The sequence below is a fragment of the Pelecanus crispus genome, chromosome 3, assembly GCF_030463565.1.
Source record: "Pelecanus crispus isolate bPelCri1 chromosome 3, bPelCri1.pri, whole genome shotgun sequence".
Lineage (NCBI taxonomy): Eukaryota > Metazoa > Chordata > Aves > Pelecaniformes > Pelecanidae > Pelecanus > Pelecanus crispus.
The window spans coordinates 25,640,746-25,664,804 of record NC_134645.1 but is presented as its reverse complement, the minus strand read 5'-3'; the positions used below and the strand labels follow the sequence as shown (position 1 = coordinate 25,664,804).

Genomic DNA, 24,059 nt, shown 5'->3' with positions numbered 1-24,059 from the left:
CGACCGATACCCAGACAGTTCCCGAGCAGCGATCGCTGCTCCATGGCCAACTCCACCCAGTTTCTATACTGAGCATGATGTCATATGGTATGGAATAGCCCTTTGTTCAGTTTGGATCAACTATTCTGGCTGTGCCCCCTCCCAGTTTCTTGTGCACCTGGCAGAGCATGGAAAGCTGAAAAGTTCTTGACTAGCATAAGCAGTACTTAGCAACAACTAAAACATCAGTGTGTTATCAACATTCTTCTCCTACTAAATCCAAAACACAGCACTATGCCAGCTACTAGGAAGAAAATTAACTCTGTCCCAGCCAAAACCAGGACATTGTGTAACACCAAAAGGTTAGGTCTGTTACTGCCAAGAAAATATGGCAAGTCAGCCTCTATCTAGCCTTAAGTCCATAGTATACAAACTAAAAAATTCTTAATGGAATGGTGTATACAGGCATGGTGGGTATTCTCTTCTTGCTGGAGAGGGATGCTGGGCTCATTGTGAAAGAACTACTTTTGGAAAGCATGACCAGGTACCTGAAAGATTAGAAGGGGACTGGGAAGAGCCAGCATGGATTTCTCCAGGACAGAGCAGTATCTCTCAGGGAACAGTGCTGGAGCTAATAGTGTTCAGTGTCTTCATTAAAGACCTGGATGATGGGACAGGGGGACAGAGCACACTCTCAGCCAGTTCACAGAAGATACCAATTTGGGAGAAGCAGCTGATATGCTGAAGCGTAGTACCGATACTCAGAGACCTTGACAGGGTTACAGGAAACTCATGCGGTTCAGCAAAGGCAAGTCCTGCACTTGGGATGGAATAAACATGTGGAACAGTACAGGCTGGGGTTCAACTAACTGGCTAGGGAGGAGCTCTGCTTCTGCAGACCTGCATGTCTTAGTGGTGACCATAAAACAGTAGTGTGTCCTTGTGACAAAGCAAGCTAACCGCATGTTGGGCTGTATTAAGGAGCATAGCTAGCAGTGTAAGGGAAGTGATTATTCCCTTCTGTTAGGCACTTGTTAAATCACATCAGGAAAGCTCTGTCTGGTACAAGACAAACAAACTGGAGTGAGCCCAGTGGAAGGCCACCAAGATGACTGGGAGCTAGAGCACATGCCATAAGGAGAGAAGCTGAGAGAATTGGGTTTCTTTGACCTTAAGAAGGGAAGGATCAAAGGGGATCCTGGTTTTGCCTTCTGCTACCTATAGGGAGGACTGAACTAGACTCTTCTGAGGTGCACACTGAAAGGCTGAGATGCAATTGACACAGTCCCCAACAAAGGAAATTGCAATTAGCTGTATGGGAAAACGTTATCTTCAGGAGGATGTCAAACAGTAGTGGGGGTCTTCATCCTTGGAGGTAGTCAGAACATAACTTGACAGGGCATTAAGCAAGCTGCTCTGACTTTGAAACTGGACCTGACTTGAAGGTAAGCCCTGCTTTAAGTAGGGGGTGGACTAGGTGATTGCCTAAGTTCCTTTGCAATGTAAAGATCTTTTGAGTTCCAGCCCTCTGCATCTGTAGCACCTCCTGCCAAGGCTCTTGGCTGTGCTCCTTATCTGACATGCTGTGTAACTGAGGGATCTCTTGTCATCTTCCTCCTGGCTCTGCCAAGTTAGCTGTTCTTGGGCCCAGCAGAAGGAAGCTCAGTAGGTGAGGCTTGCAATGACTGTGGAAACTGTTCTGGTCCTTAATAATACTGTGTGTGCAGGCAGAGGATCCCTAGACAGGTTCCAGTAACTCTTCGCATGACTTCTGGGAGCAGTGGTTGTTTTGGGGACTGTTCTGTGCAGTTTCCCACTCCACTTTCCTCCTTGGAAAGCTTTGACCTTTCATCAGAAGTATAAAGGGTTCAAAGAAAGCTAAGAATGCTCAATAAGACCATGGAATAGCTTGAGAATAATGGCAGCTGAGGATACTGGTAGCCTTCAGCCTGCGAAAAAAGACCCTACAGGATGTATAATAGAGGTCTGTAAAATCCCAAATGGCCTGCAAAGTCATATGCAAGCATTACAGAAGTTATAGCAGAAAGTAACAAAAGTTGTTTTGACTGAGTGGGTCCTTGACAGCATGAAGGAATGCTAAGAATAAGACAGCTGAACTTCTAATTTTAGCACATGGTTTCTTACTTCAGACTACTTCAGTATCAAAGGAATGGAAGGTGGCAGAAGCAGTACCCATTTTTAAATGGCTTCAGAAGATACCAGTCCCTGACACTGACATGTACATCACAAAGAATCAGAAACTGTAATAAAGACTGGGATTAGTGGACAGATGGGTGAGGATGAGCTAATGAGCAGAAGTCAGTATGGCTTTTATAAGGGCATCTGTCTACAAATGTATGGAGTTCTTGGAAGGAGTCTTTGAGGATGTGGGGATATTAATTTCTAAAAGACATTGGACAGTAATTCTTGCCAAAGTAGCAGTCAGAAAGCAAATATAATCCTAAGAATTAGAGTAGTATTAGAGGGTAAACAGAAAATATCCTTATGCTACCATGTAAATCTGTGTGAAGCGTACTTTTAAATACTGTGTGTAGTTCCATTCCTGCATCTCAAAAAGGATATCTTGAAATCAGAGAAGTTGTAGGGAAGGGTAACAAGGAGGCTAGAGATAGGTCCACTTCCAGATATATAAAGACTAATTAGACTAGGGCAGTACACTCTGAAAAAAAGAGAGGACTGACATGTATATGACATCTTTAAAATCAAAATCAGAATGGCAAGAAGTGAATGGAGAATGACTGTTTTCTGCCTCTTCTGCTATGAAAATGAGGAACTGCCAAATGAAATTAGCAGGTGGCAGGTTTGAATGAGCAAAGAAGATAGTTCATATAATTGGTGCATTCTTTGCCATAAAATAGGTGTAGTCCAAAAGCTTATGTATTCAATAAGTAATTAGGTAAATTCAGGAGAAAAGATCCATATAAGGTTACTAAATACCAGAAATACATTTACTAAAAGCAAGACTGTGACCCTTTAGTGTCGTGGTTTAGCCCCAGCCAGGGGCTAAGCACCACGCAGCCGCTCGCTCACTCCCCCTGCCCCAGTGGGATGGGGGAGAGAATCAGAGGAGTAAGAGTGAGAAACACTCTTGGGTTGAGATAAGAACAGTTTAATAATTGAAATAAAGTAAAATAGTAATGATAATAGTAACAATAAAATAATAATAATATACAAAGCAAGTGATGCACAATGCAATTGCTCACCACCCGCCGACCGATACCCAGACAGTTCCCAAGCAGCGATCGCTGCTCCCCAGCCAACCCCCCCCCCCCCCCGTTTCTATACTGAGCATGACGTCATATGGTATGGAATAGCCCTTTGGTCAGTTTGGATCAACTATTCTGGCTGTGCCCCCTCCCAGTTTCTTGTGCACGTGGCAGAGCATGGGAAGCTGAAAAGTCCTTGACTAGCATAAGCAGTACTTAGCAACAACTAAAACATCAGTGTGTTATCAACATTCTTCTCATTCTAAATGAGAAGCACTGTGCCCGCTACTAGGAAGAAAATTAACTCTATCCCAGCTGAAACCAGGACATTTAGTTACTCACATTCAGTTTTGAGCAAGAAATTCCCTGCCAATGGCAGCAGCACAACTCCTGTTTCCATCAGAGGTGAAAGGGGACATCATGACATGAGGCTAACAAGCAGAAACAGAATCCTATCATGTTAGACTGTCACAACAGTAAAATCCCTTTCAAATCAAAGAAGCTGCTACCACTGCCATGTCACGTCCACTCTCTGGAGAGGTGTTACCTGTTCCTTGGTCTGACCGACAGTCAACTCTGGGAATTCTTTTAATCAAATGTATTGCCTCTGCAGGAGTGGCGCACCTAATTCTAGGATTCTAGGTCACAAAAAGGAGGAAAAAGATGGCTCAACTGAAAGCTGCAAATATGCATTTTACTGCAGGTTGGTGGAAGGTAGTAGGAAACGGCAGGCTTTCCCGGCCTTCTGATCATGCTGATAAACAGAACTGGAATATAAATGCAAGCAAATAGGGGGTTTGTTCATGGTAGATTTTATTCATAACTTAGTGCTAATTCTGTGCCATAAGCCAAATGTATTTGTCCCCATAGTCTCTCCCTGTGTAGACTTTAGGCTGAATCCTCTCAGTTCTGCATTATTTAGCTGAATAATTTTATTAGAAATGCAGGATCTCACATACAGCTGTGCTGGCCTATAGCATCCAGTTTCCCTTTGACAGCAGAACATCATCAGATTCCCCTGGGTAGCGTATTGATGCACGGAGCACTGTTGCCAGTAGTTTCATTCTCTCCTAAAGAATACCTGTTCTTGGAAAGCAACAAGCATAAACCACGTCAGCATGAGCATTTGTACCTGATATCTTATAAAGAAAATTGTATCATCCCTTTTACAGTTTTATTTTCTTCTGCAGCCAAATGTGGCAGGCCACATTGTGTATAAGCATGTCATAGGGCTCCTGACAAAGCTATATTTGAGCCAGACACTACGAGTCTGCATCCTAGGACTGTGTTTTCCTGTTGCGTTTACGTCTTCTGGCAGCCCTTGAACTCTGTGTATCAAATGTATTCTGCATATGTCCGATCTACAGGAAAGCTGAGGTGAAGTTGAGGCTTTAGAGTTAGAGTAACAAGCCAACTGCAAGATTTCATCAAATCGGTATCAAAATGTTGCATGCGCAACATTTTTAGATTGTTTTTTGTAGATTTAAAGAAATTTCAGTTACCAAGCCAAAACGAGCCTGAGAAACAACTGATATGATTTTATGACATCTGCTTTCATTTCTTGGTACCTTTTGTAGGCAAGGTGGAGATTATAAGCTGCACTTGGTCCTCATGCTCATACTTCAGATTTTTTGTGAAAGCCACCCTCAGCTACTTAACATAAATTGTTTTTCTAAATTTATTTCAGCTAATAATGTCAGTTTTCGAGAACAGCATGAAAGAAAGAGGCATCACTGAAAATGAAGCCTTTGACTGGGAGAAGGCTGGTACGGATATCTTGTTGTCCACTAGCACCTCTACTCCACCACAGCAAAACACCCGGCAAACAGCAGCCATGTTTGGGTGAGTATTACAGTTGCACTAGTCAGACTATGGACATCCTCAATAACAAGCTCAGTAACAAGTTCATTTTTGAAAGATTTCAAGGCCATTATGATCCTGGGAAGTTGGAGCTGCATGGTAGCTACCACTTGATTTGACTTAATATGTATTAACATATATCAAAGGTGGTGGAACCCAGTTTCAGACCCTTGCTGTCCTGAAAACACATCTTCTACTGGGGATGAGTGTGTGGGTTGTAGTCACATTAAGGGATGACTGGAGACCTTTGGCCAGGATTGATGGAGCCCATACGCTTGTATATTTTGCATATTATATGGCACACATGGCTGGAGCTTCTGTGAGAGGTGCCTGCTGTGAGGCAGTTGTTGCGTTGCTGTGGGGTGGGTTTGTGATTGATAGTGAGCTGAACACAGCAGAGAGCATGCACTGGACTGGTCATGCCTCGAACACAGCTCCTTGAACCTTTATAGGGTGTTTCATGTGCTGGTGCAAAGGTACACAGAGCTTGGTGCTCAGAGATGGAGCAGTAGAAGTTGATAGTTCAATGGTCTGTCTTGGTGCTTTTGGGGGGACTGACATTAAGGGATAACAATAATCCTTAGTAATACAGAACATAAAAGCTTAATATTATAAAAGATAAAAGCTATAAGACCTATTAAGCCTCATTTGCTCGTGCGAAAGAGGGGAAGTTTCTTCTAAGCTAAATATTGTGTAATGGGCAATTATGAAGAAGTTTGCAGTCTGCATGTCAAGGGTCCCAAGATGTTTTCACTGATCCATCCCACTGTCTTTGTGACTATATGTTAGGTGGAATCCTCCTGTTCTGTTTCAGGTTGTCATATCTAGGATAATGCTGGACTGCCTGTTTTTTCAAGCTGGTAATGCCCTAAAAGCTGCTAAGGAATTTCTGTGGGGGAGTGCGATAGGCCTCCTTCTTAAGTGCTAATAATTTTACCTTTCTTCTTGTCTCTTCCGTAGGGTGGTTAATGTCACTCCGGTACCTGGGGACTTGCTTCGTGAGAACACTGAGGATGTCCTACAGGGTGAACATCTGAGTGATCAAGAGAATGCTCCTCCCATCCTGTCAGGCCGGCCAGCGGAAGGTCTTGGTCAGGCTCCAAACACTGCTTTCAATGAGGCTGAAGTTTGGGAAGAGACAGATGTGAATCGCAACAAACTCAGGATCAGCATCAGCAAAGTAAAGAACATTTAATTATCTCCTGTGGCTGCTGGATTTAGGGCAATGGACTCACAGACTGCTAGAAGCCGCCCGGATCCACTGATGTAGCATCCTACATAGTGCAGCCCAAAAAGCAGTGTGGAATTTCCCTGTGGAAATGGGAAATTACAAACAATTTTTTCACAGAGTAAAAGCCATTGGGATTAATTTGGTTCTTTATGCAAATGGCATTTTGGGGGCAAATAATGCTAGAGTGAATCTTTTGCCAATCGCTATATCGTTATCTAGGATCTTGATACTTCAAGCAATGGAATTCTAGTCCTTGCATAGCTGATACAATATCAGAAATGTCCCAGGTTTGGAAATTATAAACCAAAATTTTAGTGTGTCCTAACCTCTTGAGTAAATAAATGTCATCAGAGATGACTTCATAAGCCATATTTTTCTACATCTTGAATTATCACTAATTTTTCTCTTCCAATTTTTTAACTTTCCTTTCTAAGGATAGCACAATCTGTAAAGAGCATCTAATGATGGTTTCACCCCTGTGAAGAGTGCGAGAAACTGTCACTTAATATTCTCATATTTCTGCATTCCAAGATCATATTAGACTTTTTAGCTTGCATGAAGTGTATGCTTCAGTTGGTTTTCCTCACAATCCCTAAGCTGTTTCTCAGTCCTTTCTTGTAAATGTTACCTAATTTCTTCGAGGCATCCCCATTGAATGATGATTCCATAGTAAATGTTAAGGATGAGAATCTACCAGTTAATTTATTTATTAGACCAACTTACATATTGTAAGTAAATTAGTATTTGTTGTGTTGATTTCAATTCTTATTTAAAAATCAGAATGTCACGTGGTACGACATCAGATATATACAGAATCTGTTAGCAGAGAAACCTTCACCAGACAGACTTAAAATATTACCAGGGCATATCGGCTTCATTTCACAAACCTGTCTTTAATGGACATTTGTGGACTAGCATGTTAAATCTACCAGTCTTCAGGATCTGACCAGAATTCACTTCAGTCTCTACTGGCACAAAGTTAGTCCTTCTTTGAGCCCTGTAGACATCTCCACTATCCTTAGTCTTACTAGAAAACTTTATTCATGGACAAGAAATAACTTCATCTAACCTGCTTAAAGTTCTCCAAAGCAAATAATTTGGATCAACATGTGTCGTGGTTTAGCCCCAGCCAGCAACTAAGCACTACGCAGCTGCTCACTCACTCCCCCTGCCCCGATGGGATGGGGGAGAGAATCGGAGGAATAAGAGTGAGAAACACTCCTGGGTTGAGATAAGAACAGTTTAAATTATAATAACAACAATATTATAATAATAATAACAATATACAAAGCAAGTGATGCGCAATGCAATTGCTCACCACCCGCCGACCGATACCCAGACAGTTCCCGAGCAGCGATTGCTGCTCCCCAGCCAACCCCCCCCCATTTATATACTGAGCATGACATCATATGGTATGGAATAGCCCTTTGGTCAGTTTGGATCAACTATTCTGGCTGTGCCCCCTCCCAGTTTCTTGTGTACCTGGCAGAGCATGGGAAGCTGAAAAGTCCTTGACTAGCATAAGCAGTACTTAGCAACAACTAAAACATCAGTGTGTTATCAACATTCTTCTCCTACTAAATCCAAAACACAGCACTATGCCAGCTACTAGGAAGAAAATTAACTCTATCCCAGCCGAAAGCAGGACAACATGTTATCTGTATGGAACATTACCAGCGGCATTCCCCAATACTAAGAATTATAACCCAAGTTCAGATCACTTCTTCATCTCTCACTGGTAAACTGTGTGCATTCCCAGAAGTTCTCATTTGAAGGCACATGAAATAAGAAAACCCTGTTAGAGTGGGACAGTTCTGTTTCCACAACATACAAAAAAAAAAATAGTATTATAGAAAACTCCTATGCATTTTTCTGTTCCTTTGAACCACCAGGTGCCTTGATGCTCTTCAGTCAGACTGAGATGTGCACAATGGAGTCCTAAATGTCCTTTCTGCGTGCTAGTCATACATCATGTCTTAGGTACCCAGTGCTGTCATTCACAAGTCCTGCCTGTCATAACAGCAGCTAGAGGCAGGAGAGGTTTCCACAGCATGACCAGGTGACTCTCCTGCCAAGGGATATGCTATTTCTTGTCAGTTTACTGGCAAATGAGCTTAGGGAGTTAGTCAGTGTGGCAGTGAGCACTTCAGTTCTGACAAGCTCTGTAGCTACACAGCGGTCTATGAAATAGAGCCCAGGGCATCATGTTCTCCAAAGCTAAAGAACTCTGTCCTTTGTCTCTGTGAGGGTTGTTTTCTTTAGTCTGACTCTTGCCTGTCCTTGTGCTCTGCTAGGCTTATTATCTTTAATCTGACTGTTCTCTTAGAGGGAATCATTTTTATTTAAGTCACAGTCACCACATGGAGGAAAAAAGGAGGCTGCAGATTTGATATGTAAGGGCACAGCTTCACCTCTGCTTGTAATCTCAGGCATCCCTTGTGTCTTTCAGAGCTGCAAGGACTGCTGGTCTGTAAAACACCCTTCTGCTATTCACAGCTTCACCATCCTTCATCGACCAGTCTTGTAGCACCAGAAGTAACCCTGGCTCTCCCTGTCTTGCTCTCTGTATTTAGGTGATGAGTAGATCTTGCCATGTTTTTTCTCCCCAGTACCTCACTAAGGTCATCCTTTTTTCTCTGTTCACACAGTTCAGATGTCCTTCTGTCCCACTTCTCCCATTTCTGTGTTAAGGACAATTTTCTTGCTTACTATCACTGACCTTTCTAAATCCTCCTCCTGCTTCTCCTTCCTCCACTGGGTCAAAGTTCTCATTCTGTGTTTTTTCAGAAGTCTCTTTCTTCTCTCCCACACCCTCCTCCAATTCTCTGCTCTTAGATCTTACCAAGTTGCCTGTTACTCTACAGTTACATCAGCACTTTGCACCTTTCACAAACACATTTGACCTTCCTTTGTTGCTAATCTTCTCCCGGCCTGAATGGATTACAGATTAAATCATTATCACCTATTCTGCTTTTCCTGGAATGCCTGAAAGTTCCCCTCCATGCTCCCTAGCTGCAAAGGCTCCTTAGGTATGCATTCCAAACCCAGCCTGGATGGTTTAGATCTGCTAATTTATGGACACTGACTGACTTGCCGTATATACGCAGTACATGCACAAAGGCAACTGTCTTAGTCAGCAGCATTTTACTGAGAAGCCTGCTTAGGTTCAGAGCCTCTGGCATTAATAGAGGACAAGTGAATGTAGGGCATGCTGCAGAGAAGGGTAAACATTCTCCATAGTAGGAACTTGCACTGGCACCTCAATGCACATCCCCACACAGAGGCAGTGTGTAGCAGCTGATGTTGCATGGCTGGCAGCACAGCAGGGTTGAATGCAAATCCTAGACTGCTGCTGTAGCCCTTGGACCATTCTGCCTCTATGCTTTTGCCTAAGCAGGTCTTCTCTTGCAAGGGGAAGCAGCACAGTGGAAGGCAGAAGGCAGCTGTGTTACAGTCACCTACTTTTGCTCCTTGCTGCTAAATTTAAAAAAAAAAAAAAAATTCACTAAGACCATATGAAAACAGAAGATATGTACTGGTAGAGTATGAACACGCAATGCTCACAAGTATGTTCAGGTCCCTGCATGACCTTGGGTCTGTGGAAAGCTCTTACAGATGTTGTGGTTGAGTATATGTCCTGGAGGACTTTTTTTAGAGGACCAAGATTTAAAAAAACAGAAAAACCAAACAAACAAACAAAAAAACCCAAACAAAACAAAAAACCACCGTGGGAACTGGGAGGTGGCTTAGTCATATCAAGTTCATCAGAAGTGAAAGTATGTACATAGCAATATAATGCATGGACCCTGCAAAGATGAATATTGACAAACAAGGGTTCTTAGATATCTTGGATAAGCAGTTAGGGTTTGTGTATGCAGTAGGTTAGCCCATGATAAGTCCTTTGGATCAAGTATTCAGGGTAATTGAAATGCAAAGGCCATCTCGTAAAGACGTTTAAATATTTGAATTGATTTAAAATCCATACCGTGTTTTAATACTAGATAATTGCCAGGGCATATGGGCCTTTGCATTCCTTCAAACATTGCTTGTGTAGATTGTTAAAATGCAGCTGAAACTATATGCTGGAAGAAAGCACAGAGCAACAGTGAAGGATGGGAAATCAATGTCTTTGGTCAGATTTTCAAGTTATCTGTATTTAATCCCTGCAGACTCAGTGCATGGTGGAAGAGGAGCAGAGAAATGGTATCTGCCCCAGTTCCCCCGTCCGAGTGCCTCCGGAGTCCCCTACCGCACAAGTGCGCTCCCTAAGATACCGCCGTGTGAACAGCCCTGAGTCGGAACGCCTCTCCACTGCTGATGGCAAAGCAGATCTACATGAAAGAAGGTTTGCTCACCCTCTGTAGTCTCCTACTGCTTTTAGTGGTGTCTTGAGGATTGACTGTTGAGACCAACTTAATCATTACATCAGCAGGCACTGGAAGTTCTTTTCTGGGTGGAGGTGTTCATGAGCTTTATGATCTTTCTGATGAGACACTCATGTCTGTTAATAAGGAGAGTTAGTGGGAATGATTCTTATCCTGTCTCTGGATGGGAAGAACTCCACAGATGGTAGGAGGGACATTTGTCAGAGGGAAGGCAAAGCATCAGGTCAGAGATAATGTAAACAGTCACTAAGCTTTTGGCTGTCCTGAGGTGGGAGGGAAGAATGGATCATGTTAGGATACATACAGGGATGCATGTATTCTGGGAGCTAGCTGGCACATCCTGATCTGGTGGGTTTCATTATTTGTCACGACCCAAACTGGGCTGTCCAGAGAGGATCATGGAGGTTCTGTGATTCCTTTGAGCTAAATTAAGGTGAAACGACACCAAACGATCAATTAAACACTTTATTGATGGTAAACACCAATCTGAGCTTGGGTGGCATAACAGTAGGCAACCCGAACCAGGAAAGCACAATAGGCAATGTGGGTTCTGACTGAAATAAGAGGAAAGGAAGAAAGAGGAGAGAGAGATATCACCACCCTCGGATCCCTCAATGTCGATGACAAACGCGGCAGCCCTCCGGCTCTGGGCACGCTGCTCCCGGAGCACCCCGGCTGCGCTGGCAGCGGGCGGGGGAGGCCGGCCCGGAGCAGGGGCGGCAGCGTGGGGTCCTCCGGGGGTGGGGGTGCGCACGTGGCTCCTCGAAGTTGTGTCTGTGATGGGCCAGGCCCCACCTCCAGTCTCGTCCCCCTTGAGGCTTGTTCCAGAATGTTCTCCATCTTCTGTGCAGGTGCTGCTGGGGGGGGTGGTCACAAGGGGTCTTTTGGGTGGTCGTGAGCCCCTTCCTAAAATGAACCTGCATGACCTTCAACCATCAGAAGGCAGAACTGCTAATCCTCTGACAGCCTCCTGCCCTTCCAATCCATTTCTCACCTGTGCTGCTATGCAGACCCCAGTTTATCGCTATGGAGACCTTAACTTGTCTCTATACAGACCTTAACTCACCCCACCACAATGTTTGAGACATTAACTCTTTCGGTCCCTCACATTATTTCATTCTTTTTCATTAATGGTAATAACAGTATTCATTTTTCAGCATGTAGCATTGCACTTGTTTGCATGTGGAAAGTACATATTACACCCTGATTTTGAGGGTAATAGGAATACCTTCTCTCAGATCCACAGCAAAGAAATAAACAACAAACCAAGAACAATAAAGATAATTAAAAGAAGCTTTTCAAAGTATTGTGTGCTGGAGAACACGTGTTACAAGACATAAGCCTTTGCTGCTGGTAACTCCCTTCACATCCTTTGTTACTCTGTCTTCCTCTTCCCATTGAAAGTCAGGGCATGGACTGTGGTTGCAGGACGTACTGGTGAAGTGGCCCCTCTAAAAGAGGTAGAAGAGAGACAGGCCTTCTTCTCAGAGAAAATCTGACAGACTTCAGCCAAGAGGAGCAGTCACAAGGAGATGGTAGCTGGAAATGAAGGAGGATCAAAAAGAGCTAGAGAGAGGATGAGCGCCTAGCACTACCCCCAGTTTGTTAGGTACTGTTTTATTCTGGGTGGCTGGGGGAAGCTGTAATACTTTTCTGTAATTCAGCAAAGATTGTTTGTGTTGCTATTAATAATTTAGGGTTTGAATAGGAAATCTTGGGTCTTGCTACGTCTTCTTTTTCTTGCTCAGAAGAAAGGCTCTTTAAAGTAGGAAGGGGAAAAAAGCCATTTATAACAGTCAGCAACACTAGTCCTGTATATCCACTGAATGCTTTTAACTCCCTTCTTTACTTCTCCCACTCTTCCCTGTCTACTCAACATCATGCTTACTTAATGTAGAAAATGTGTATTATCCAAAATGCATCCCTTTCTGGTGCCTTCTTCCCTCAGCTCCTGTTTTTAAAATCAAAAGGATTTTTTTCATCTTCCAGGTAGCCTGCACCAAGTATGGTACAAATACAATCACACTCTGCCACACAGTCTTCTCTTTATTCTGTTTTTGTCTTTTCACAACACAGACCTGACTCGCAGCACTGGGAAATTCTTCTGGCTTTCTGGAGTAAATTCTTCCACTCCAGGAGTCTCTCCTCTTCTGGGGAATGGATGAAGACATTGCCTAAATCCAGAGTTTCTTCTATTTTTTTAGCAACAGCTCTTTAAAATCCAGTTCTTCTTCACACTCACAGTAAAGGCCATTTTTCATTCTTACTTTGCATACTTAGTGTTCCTTATTCACAATAATATATTTTTAAGACTTTAACAAATATAGCCTTGCTTCTTTCAGATCCATCAGATGGCTTTTGCTGAGATCTTATTTTTTGCTCACAACTTTGTCTACATCAACCTTTCGTTCACCTCCTTCTCTAATTCCCCTTTCATCAAAAATTTTTCATTTTTGCTTGTAGTTCTTTCCATCTCCACTCTGACCTTCCACTGTGCTGAAGATACCCAGTTTTGCTTAGCAACCCTCACCCAATGGTCAGTCGCTTCTCTGTTTCCCCTCATGCTTTCTCACACATGGAAGGCTTTTCCCAGAGGAGTCTGAGAGGCTTCTGTATGGTCTTCGTTGAAATCCTTTTGTAAAACAAACTGCAGCTGTCTTTTTCTGGGCAGCAGACACTCTGGCTTTGTCCAACAAGCTGCTAGCCTCTGTGATAGACAGAGAAGCAAAGCAAGCAGCAGGTGCAGGCCAAATGAGAAGCACGGATCATAGCACTGTGAACCAGAAACACAGAAGTGCCACTGGCTTTTCCCGCTAAGATGCTGCCAGGGCCATTGGGGCACAGGGAGCTTCCAGGGCCTCTTTGAAAGGTATTTCTGCATGGCTGCAGAAGCTGCTGCTATTTAGACTGTGAGCCACTGAACATTGTGCTACCCTTTGTAAAAGGATACTTGCCATATTTCCTTCCTGCTCCTCCAAAGTATTTTGGGGTCATCTATGCACAATGGGATCAAAGATTCTTGCTGTCTTCCAAGAACTCATGTGGCTGCCTTAGAGGCTTCAGTGGATAGCACAGTGCAGCTGAAGAGGTCATAGGAGCCCAGCAGAGACACTGTTAAGTCAGACAGTACATTTAGGATTTAGGTGTGTTTGGGTTTGGTTTTTTTTTTTCACAAACCAAAGAACTTACCAAAGGGGAAGAGTATATGGGTGTTGTTGGGGGAAACTGGTTCTCATCCTGCCATCTACAAGAAAGAGATGCTGATTTGCCTGTCATACTGAAGCACTTTAGTGGGAACATCTTTATGCCATTGTAGGTTCTGAAGAAATATTTTTGCTTAAGCCTGTCTTTCTGAAGCATACCAAGAAATGAGTGAGGACTATACAGGTTTTCTCTCAACTCTTATGATCCCTAACTTTAACCGCAAACCTGATGTATTTTTAATGGTTTCATGTTCTGTCTTTAGATCTCGAATGGATTTACCTGGCTCTCCATCACGGCTCGTATGCTCCTCCCAGCCAGCCCAGATGCTGTCCATTGATACTGGCCAGGCTGACCGGCAGGCAAGTGGTAGGATGGATGTGTCTGCTTCAGTGGAACATGAAGCCCTCAGCAATGCTTTCCGCTCAGTGCCACTCGCAGAGGAGGAGGACTTTGATAGCAAGGAGTGGGTTATCATTGATAAGGAGACAGAGCTGAAGGACTTTCACCCAGGTGCTGAGCCAAGCACCTCTGGAACCACAGATGAGGAGCCTGAGGAGCTAAGACCTATTGAAGAGGGTGAGGAGAGAAGGCGCTTGGGGGCAGATGCTGCAGTCAGGCCGAAGACACATGATGGGCGAAGTCGGGGTATGCAGCCTGTGACTGAGGAGGACAGTTCCCACAGACATGAAGGACCTTCTCAAACAGTATCTGACAGTAAACACGAACAGCAGACAGGAAGTCCAGCCCACTCCCCCCTACATTCAGCACCAGCTATCCGACAAAGGAGACGAGAATCTGAACCTACTGGTCCTCAGAGACAGGTAAGATCCCTGGGTCTGTATCTTGTTGCCTAGCATAGCATCATCTTAGCAAACCTCAGCTGTGCTGGAGAAGTCTGTGATTCCAAGCATGGATGCTCTTGTGAAATTCTTTCTGACAGTGCTTGCAAATGTTGTGAACATCTTAGACGTGCTCCCTGTAGCTAGTAATGTCCCCTACTAAGGACACACTGTTATCAAGATCTTTCAGCCTTTTTGGCACAGGGACAAGAGGAGAGCACAGCTGTGGTTGTGGGTATCTTTAATCAGTTCTCTTATTGCTCTCCCATGGTATTTTGTTAATAACCACTTAGTTGTATGGAGGTGTCGCTAGCAAATCTTCTCCACATAGATTCTCAGCAGCAACAGCAGTGTATGGCAAGAGAATGCCCTCTAGTCTAATCACACATCAGCACCAGGCAGGCCTGCCGCAATGCAAATCATGAAGTAACTCCCTGAAATTAAACTTTCTTCTAAATACCTAATAAAAAGCTCAGAGTAACCAGCACACACATCCCATCACCGTTACTTTAGTGACTGGCATTGTTGTTACCAGGTATTTACTCACAGAAATGTTCTTTACCTACTGTGTTTTTTCCAGATAGTTGTAGAGGACTTTCTTCTTTCGGTTTTGCTTTTTTCTGTGGTCCTCTGAAGATATAGTGGGAGCTAATTTATTAGATTACCTGGAAAAACATGATATACTGCTAGGCTCAGAGTTCCTCTGTCGTATCTAGTCTTCATTTCTCAGCCATTGAGAAGAAGGCTGTCCCAGAGTGTTCACTGCAAGAGACAATAAAATTGTTCTCCTGAGGGCTTTTTGTATTTGAATGTTGATGAACATCTCTTATGCACATGGCATCAGGCGAGTCTTGGGTCATGTACACAGTGATACCCACCTATGGCAGGCGTTCGTGCAGTCTGCTTGTTCTCCTCTGGAAGATGGTAATTCCATCTCCCATTCCTTCTTGAGCTTATTCTCTAAGGGAGTGTTCACTGGACTGGAGCATGTTAAAAGAACATCCTTCCATTCAGGCCTTGCCAGATTCTTCTCTTCTCTGGATCCAGGAGAGGTACAAGAAAAAATGGACTGTTAGTTTTGGCAGCGTGAATGATACAAGAAACTATATAAAAAGAATCAAACCAAATCCTTGCCTGCCAGGCAAGGTGTTCCTTGCTAAGGTGTGTGAGGCTGTAGCATTCACAGGAAGGATAGAAATACTGACAGCGGGCACTAGTCGGACTGTCCTGCTGAGCATGGAATAGTTGCTACTACAGTACATGCTTCTCACGGAGACTGTGTCCAGGTATAAAGTTCCTAGGTGGAGATGTTTGCTGTATAAAGCCAATATGTTGAATGCCCCAGATATCTAGAGATTGCGTAGGCAAGATTGGCAGAGTTGGAAGGGTCTGTGTCTGAATTTACTCTGTCTGTACACTTATTAGACTCGTCAGTGCAAGATCTGCAAGATCTGCAAGATGCAATGACCATACCAAGAGCCAGCTAGTAAGAACCAGCTGTAAGAACCAGCAGGGACACTTCACTGACATATTTATCATAGCTAAAGAAGGCTGGAGGTGCCTTCTTGGCCATAGCACGTAATACTGCTATGTGAAATGACAGGGGGAGTTGGGTATGATGCAGTATGAAGGCTGTTTATCACTGCACAGTGATACTTAAAAAGCCAGCAAAAATGGTAAATTAGTGGGATTGTGGGTAATCACTGCTAATATATTAGACAGCCTTGGTTCTCCAGCAGACTGCACATATTTTTTTGCTGCTATGTTCTGAAATACCCTCCAGTTACTCCTGGGCCTAGCTTTGTACGTACAGACCAACACTGGACTTTGTTGGCTGGCCGGGATTTAGTTGTGCTTCCTTTGATGTCTGGATCCTTCAGTTGCCTCTATATACACAGCTTTGCAGTGACATTCATATTTTTCCATTTGCTGTCATAAAACTAACTGCTAACTCTCAAAGGAAAAATGACTTGGTGCCTAAAGGAAAGCAGAAGCCTGTTCTCCTTAGGTACAGCAGAGATGGAGGGACAGTTGGTTGGGACGCTAATAAGAAGTTGACCAAGGACTTAACTAAGAAAAATACTGAAGGCCTCACTAGCAATGACGGATGTTTCCTGTAGCTCATGCTTGGGCTTCCTCTGGGTTTGATTGAAACTGTGATTAGATTGTGTGTGTGTGTGTGTGTGAATACATCTTCCTTATCTTTGAATATGAACTGAGCTTTTAAGGTAGGTTAAAATGTCACTAAATGCAGAACTACCATGACTGGGGTCATAGGCCTTGTTGTGCCGATTTGGGACCTCACTCTGGTCTCCCAAAAACTGATGATCATCCATTGGTGTCAGTAGAGTACTAACTGAGAGAAAATGGGTAATCCCTGCTCTAATGCTTTCTTCTGTTCCTCCATTCTCTGGCTCCAATATATAAGCCGTTACTTGTTGCTGGCTTATGATAGAATCACAGCATGGTTAAGGGTTGGAAGGGACCTCTGGAGATCATCTAGTCCCACCTTCTGCTCCAAGATGGATCAACTAAAGCAGATTGCTTAGGACGGTGTGCAATCAGAATATCTCTGAGAATGGAGATTCCACAGCCTCTCTGGGCAATCTGTTCCAGTGTTCAATCACCCTTATGGTAAAAAGGTTTTCTTATGTTTAAATGGAATTTCCTGTATTGCAATTTCTGCCCATTTCTTCTTGTCCTTTCACTGGGCACCACTAAGAAGAGTCCGGATCCATGTTCTTTTTCCCATCAGGTATTTATAAATGTTGATAAGACACACCCATCCCACCCCAACCCAAGCCTTCTCTTCTCCAGACTAAACAGTCCCAGCTCTCTCAGCCTTTCCTCAAATGAGAGGTGCTCCAGTCCCTTCATCATCTTTGTGACCCTTTGCTGGACTATCTGCAGTATGTCCATGTCTCTCTTGTACTGGGCAGCCCAGAACTGGAACACAGCACTCCAGGTGTGGCCTCACCAGTGCTGAGTAGAAGGGAAGGACCACCTTCCTCAGCCTGCTGGCCACACTCCTCCTAATGCAGCCCAGGAGGCTGTTGGCCCTTTTTGCCACAAAGGCACCTTGATAGCTTGTGTTCAGCTTAGTGTCCACCAGGACCTCCAGGTACTTCTCTGTCAAACTGCTTTCCAGACAGTTGGCCCCCAGCATGTACTGTTCCTCCCCAGGTGCAGGACTTGGCACTTCCCTTTGTTGAACTTACGAAATTCCTTTTTGCCCATTCCACCAGCCTATCCAGGCACCTCTCAATATCAGCACAACCCTCTGGTGTGTCAGCCACTCCTCCCAGTTTTGCATTATCTGTGAACCTGCTGAGCGTACACTCTATCCCATCATCCAGGTCATTAATGAAATTGTTAAACAGTAGTGGCCCCATTATCAACCCCTGGTTACACCACTAGCGACTGGCCTCCAGCTGGACTTTGCTTCCCTAAGCACAATGCTTTGAGCCCAGCAGCTCAGCCAGTTTTCAGTCCAACTCACTGTCTACTTATCTAGCCCATATTTCATCATTTTATCTATGAGAATGTTATGGGACACAGTGTCAAAAACCTTACTAAAGTCGAGGTAAACAACCTCCCACCCAGTCATCTCATCACAGAAAGCTATCAGGTTCATCAGGCATGATTCCCCCTTCATATATCCATGCTGACTGCTCTCAGTCACCACCTTCTCCTTCATATGTTTGGAAATGGCTTCCAGGAGGATTTGCTCCATGCCTTTTCCAGGCTGACCAGCCTGTAGTTCCCCAAGTTATCCTCATTTAGAGCTCAAATGTTTGTTCAAATGTATGAATCTGTTGGAAGAAAGATATTGTAGTGCAAGTGTGAGGGATGGTGGTGTCCTCGTGAAACTGTGTGGGTGTGAGATGGAGCACAGTATGAACAGATGCTGCCGTGGGGAAAATCAAGTACAGAGGAGGCTCTGAATAGCCTGGGGGAATTTCTGACCCAAATATTCTCACATATTAGATATCTCCCAGTTTCAGCTGACAAGAAGGCAGCTGCAGTGGAGTGTAGACCTCATGGGAAGCCATGGTATAGAGGGAGAACAGGTCTGTCATGAAACTGTGTCCTGTTCAAGCCCTTCTGTCGGGGCACCGCTCAGTGCAGTACTGAGCACCCAGCGAGCTGTTTAACAGAGCTCCTAGGGTTTACTTTAATGTATGCATTTCAAGAACGTAATAATAGATCTCTGCTTATTTTTATGCACTAATGTGCAGATAAAGATATAGAAATAGCTAAAATGAGTTGAAAAAAAGATTGAACCTGCACTTCTGTTTACATATTAATCCTGACATAGGATTGCTGTTATTGTTGGAAATAATTTATATCCACACCTAGCAATATAATTTAACAATCTGTCAAGATCTTAACTATGCTGAGTAAATTCACTGACATTTGACAGAGACAGCAACTTACTGCTGCCTTCTGCATTGGAAAGAAATACAAATGTTCATACATTTATGAGTTTTAGCAATTACTTCTGACTGTAGGTCTGTGTTCATAGGCATTTCTTGACTATGACTCTCCCTTGCTGCTAGTGCAATTGGCATTGTACAAAATGTTTTGAGACTTGCCTGCCTAAAACATGCCTGTCTAAATGATGTCACATCTAAAAAACACAAGAAAAGTGAAGCAATGGTGGAAGATCGTATTAACTCTTCCTTACCTATTCTTGGATATATTCTGCAGAGTTCAGAGAGCATTTTGCTTACACTGTGTCTTACAGTCCATCTCCCAGAGCCAAGAGTTTATCTTTTAGAAAAGGTCCCAATGTGAAGAGGCACTGGTGTATTTTCTCACCAACTTAGCTGTGTAGAATCATTCAAAAAAATCTCCCTTGGTGCTCTATTAGGCCTCTTTTCTCCCACAGCCAGCCTTCCACAGCCAGGAGAATGCCACAAATGGACTTGTTTAAAGTTGTCCATGTCTTGACACTGAGAGGGTAGCAGTTGTGGAGCTCGTAAGCCCTTCCCAGCCATACCCCACCACTGGTGTCTTTGCTGAGGGATCACGCAAGGATGCTCAGCATGAGGACCTGTGTTGGTAATACTGTGGGTAAGACAGGAGGCAGCCAGGAGCACATTGCACAGGCTGCCTGGGCCAGCTTCACCTGGGAGTCCAACTTTACCTATAATCACTGGTTTTCTTCTGTAAAAAACTGCTGAAGCCCTCACTGATCCAAAAAAATATTCTCTGTTCTGGTGCTGAGCCCACAGGTGCCTCCATGCTGCTGAACTTCATCACTGCCACATCTGAGGGATGCTATAGTTGTGACATTGCCTGATACCCTTGGGAGCGGCACAGCTGGTCAGGGGTTGACCACTTCAGCGACCCCAGTATGCTGTTCTCTTCCTCCATTGATTTGAGTTGGTGATGATTATTTCTCAGAAGGGGACACAGAGACACAGCAGAGGGCTGTCTCACAACAAGTGCAGGGCTCTAGTGTTTTATACTGCCTCTCTGGTTCATGTGGTGTGGAACCCCAGGTTGCCCCGGGTCTGTTACCTGGAGGAACTCTGATTTGCACTGAGGACTGAAAGCTGAGCAGGGCTTTCTCTGGGTTATATTTTGGGCCCGGTGGCCTCTGTGGCCCCAGACCCTGACGCAGTGATGAGAGAAATCCTTATCACTCCCAGAGTGCCTATAGATAGCAGGAGGAGAGGACAGAAACTACAACTTCACTGGCTCTGAGGCAGAAAGAAGAAAAGCTGGGCTGAAATAGTCAAGCAACAGGTAGAAGCAAAACACAGCAGGCTCTCAGGTTTATAACTCTGGGCAGAAGAGGTAGGCTGGGGGAAGAAGGCAGCAGGAAAAATGAGATACGAAAAGGTGCTGTGTGTCTTGGTTTCCTCTCCCTTCTACAGCATCGTCTGTGGCTGCTCTGAGGGGACCTGAGGGACCATTTTTCAGTGGTGAGAAACAAGCATTTGCAGAAGAGGGGCAGACTCTCATTGCCCCTCACTCAGTGTAATTCCTGTTGAGCTGCGCTTGGTGCCTGTTGTAGATGATGTGATACTTTGACATTCGGCTCCTCTGGCTTCCCTCTACATGAGAAGAGCTTGCCAGCTGATGGAGAATGATGTATGTAGAGTTGGCCTCTGTCCCTTACGCTTTTTAGATTCAGGGTCCCTGTCCATCCATGTGCTAGGAGTAGAGGATCAGCAAAAGGGTGATGCTATAAGAGAAGTAATGCTCACCTATGCTCATTATATACAGGTCACCTATATATACAGGTCATAACAATGAAAACCTTAAGCTCAGTAGAAAATCCTAATTACATTTTACATCTTTAAAATGTATTGAGCTTTAGCAACATCACATTTTTCTGGGACTTCACATGAGAGGTGTCATACTGCTCCTGTACAAACAGAGCAGAATAGGCCTGATGGAAGGTCGTCCAGCCTGACTGCTGCCAAGGGCAAAGGGATAAAAGGGGGCAGCACCTCCAGCACTGACTGTGTAATTTAAGCATTAGAGCATCAGTGAAGAAAAGTGGCGTGTCTGTAACCTCAGCTTCAGCCAGGAGGCAGCAATACCTAAGTGCACTTGCTGGTAGGGTGTTGTAATTTGTGCCTTCATGGCCTGGGCCAGGTCCTTGGTCCTGTGCTGTAAAGGAGGTCTATCTGGGTAGTTGGAGTGATCCTTTTTGATCTGAGAAGTCTTTACCATGTTAGGATGATATATACATTGGAAATGGTACAATAGGCTGAGCCCAAACATGGAGCAAGGAGTAATAATAAGAATTCCAGTATACTTAGTTGTGCAGCCTACAAACAGTACACCCAGGACTGAATTTCTACACCATCTACATGAAGAATAGATGGTTGTCTTTATGAGAAATTAGAGCTGCCATCTAGAATTTCTTTGTCTCTCTCAAATACTCTGTATGACAGTATTACATTGTTATTATTATTATTATTATTATTATTATTATTATTATTATTATTATTATCTGAGAGTCTGATCTATGCAGTGACATGCAGTACATTTAGGACTGTGAATAATTGCTTTTCACATTTAATGCCCATCACAAGCTGAGTAGTTCTCAGATGCTTATGAAGATAAGCTACCTGCCTCAAAGCACTGCAAAGATATTGAAGGTGACAGGAAAGAGGTGAGACTGGATGAAGTTCAGCTCTTTTTCTCATATCATGTGCAAGGGCAACATCTCTAGTAAGGTAAGGAGAGCAGTGTTGGCTTAAGAAAATGCAATATTGCCTTTTCACTTTTCCCAATTACATTTTGAACCCTGCAGAGGCTTCCTGAAAACAAATGCAGCACAAGGAAGGGAATGGATTTGAAAGGAAAAATGTAATTCCAGGAAAAATGGTCTGGTTTTGGAAATTGAGGATGCTGACCCCTGTGAATGCGCTAGTTTCATAGCAGAGGTAGAAAGGGGAGGAAGGGCTTAGCATTTTCATGGTGAAGAATCTGAAGTCATTCCTGCAATGTCTCTCTTCTATTCAGTGCGTAAAGGGAAGGTAGGGACTGCGATCTCATCCTGGCACAAGCTGTCCTCTGTGAGTATACTTCCCTCCCTCTCCTGGCCATACCAGGATCACAGAAGCAGAAAAGGGACCTAAGAGTGCATCTTCTCCTCATGTCCTCCCGTGGCTCTGTGTTTTGAATTTCTCACTGAAAGGAGAATTATACTCTGCCTGCCTTTCCAGCTGCTGCCTGTCCTCCGCTTAACCAGAACTGGAAGCATTAACACTCCCCCTGCAGGTACACAATATAAAAGTGTATTGGGAGGCCAGCGGTGTTAAGTGTGAGAAAAGGAGACTCCACTAACAGCCCCCAAAGTTGCTTTTGCAAATCCCTGGAGCGAGTTTTAATAAGACTCATTGAAAGAACCCCTGAGAATCCCTTGCTTTTGAATACATACAATCATTTTAGCACCAGGTGTTTCACCTTTTCTTGTACACGTGGTTTCCAAGTGTGTTCAGAGTTTGTTACTTATGTGCAAGGTGTATGAATAGCCTAATGACATGTCAAGATGAGTGATGCCAGAGGAGCAGAGAGGTGAGGCATGTGGCCTGAAGAGCCAGAGGAGGGGACTGACGTAGCAGAGCCTGACACCCCTCGTGTTGCTCATGTCTGCGTGTGGCTGGGGAGAGCATGGCAGGCCCCCTGTAATGGCAGGCTCCCGTGGTGCCCGTAGGATCCCTGGGAATTTGTAGGCACAGAGCAGTAAGTAAGCCCCGCGTAGAGCAAAAGCATTTTTCATCCGCCAGCGAAGATGTCTGCAGCATGCGCATCACAAACCAGGGGCGAGTCAAGTCTTTGCCTGACACCTTTTCCTCCACTCTTCTTGGTCTTTTTCAGTTGGAGGAGGACAGGCCTTCTCAGCACTCCCTCCCGAGGTACAGCCCCCTGAGAAGACTGGCGTCCTCCGTTTTCTCCTCCTCAACCCTGGAGACAGAACACTACCCTCACGTTGGTGGCACTTTCATACAGCGCAGCCGTTCAGCGGAGAGCAGTCCCGTACGCATGCCCCACCGCAGGCACATGCCCCTCACGGCAGGAAACCACAGACTCATGCCTTCCGTCCTCCGCATTTCCAGGTCCCAGCTCCAGCAGGTGTGGGCCCGCTTCACACACAAAACATAGCCTGTTCAGGGAAGCAGCAGCCTCCATAATGCAATAATAGATCCCACCTGCCCACAATGTGTCACCACTTAATGCAATATTGAATCCCAGACAACACTGGCCTAAGGTACTGTAACTTCCAAAGCCCCTGCAACCAGACCCCACAGAGACTGAAAACATCTGCCTTTCTAAACCTCCCAGCAGCCTGGGCAAGGGGCGGCAGCAAGGCCGAAGATGAGAACGCAGATCGTGAATGTGTGATATGTGAAAGAGGTGGATGCCAGGGCTCATCTCAGAGACTCGCTCGCACATCCTGCAGCCTTGGGGTAGGAAGCGCAGGGCTGCCTCACTGAACACGTGCAATCAAGCCACAAACATTGTCAAATTATGACTGGAGTGGAGAGACCGTGGAAGTATCAGCAAGCGTTACCTTCCCCAGGCAAATCGGTTCAAGAGTCTTTGTTGGTATCTTACACTGGGCCAAATCTGTAGGTGGTTTCACTCCCATCTAGATATAGGCAGACTCCCACTGGAAGATCACCTGAGGCAGGACCTCAGGATTTGTCCCTCTTGTGGAGTTACGCTCATGTATCTCTTTGTTGCTTTGGCTTTGGAAATCTCCTTGCTTTTGTTGCAGTTTGGTTTCCATGCAGTGACCATGTCTGTCTCTCTGGCTTTGCCTCTGTTATGTGACAGTGGACCTGTTTGTCTGCTCTCCACTCCT

At 44.5% G+C, this 24,059-nt stretch overlaps 1 protein-coding gene across 1 annotated transcript in view; it reads left to right on the top strand.

Moving 5' to 3' along the window:
* TTBK1 (tau tubulin kinase 1) overlaps positions 1-24,059 on the top strand; it is a 98,983-nt gene that overhangs the window by 53,456 nt on the left and 21,468 nt on the right. Inside the window, exons 9-13 of the mRNA XM_075707963.1 lie at positions 4,894-5,048; positions 6,027-6,246; positions 10,467-10,642; positions 14,149-14,707; positions 23,072-23,326. Of these exons, the coding sequence (XP_075564078.1) occupies positions 4,894-5,048; positions 6,027-6,246; positions 10,467-10,642; positions 14,149-14,707; positions 23,072-23,326 (1,365 nt within the window). The remainder of the gene's footprint in view (positions 1-4,893; positions 5,049-6,026; positions 6,247-10,466; positions 10,643-14,148; positions 14,708-23,071; positions 23,327-24,059) is intronic.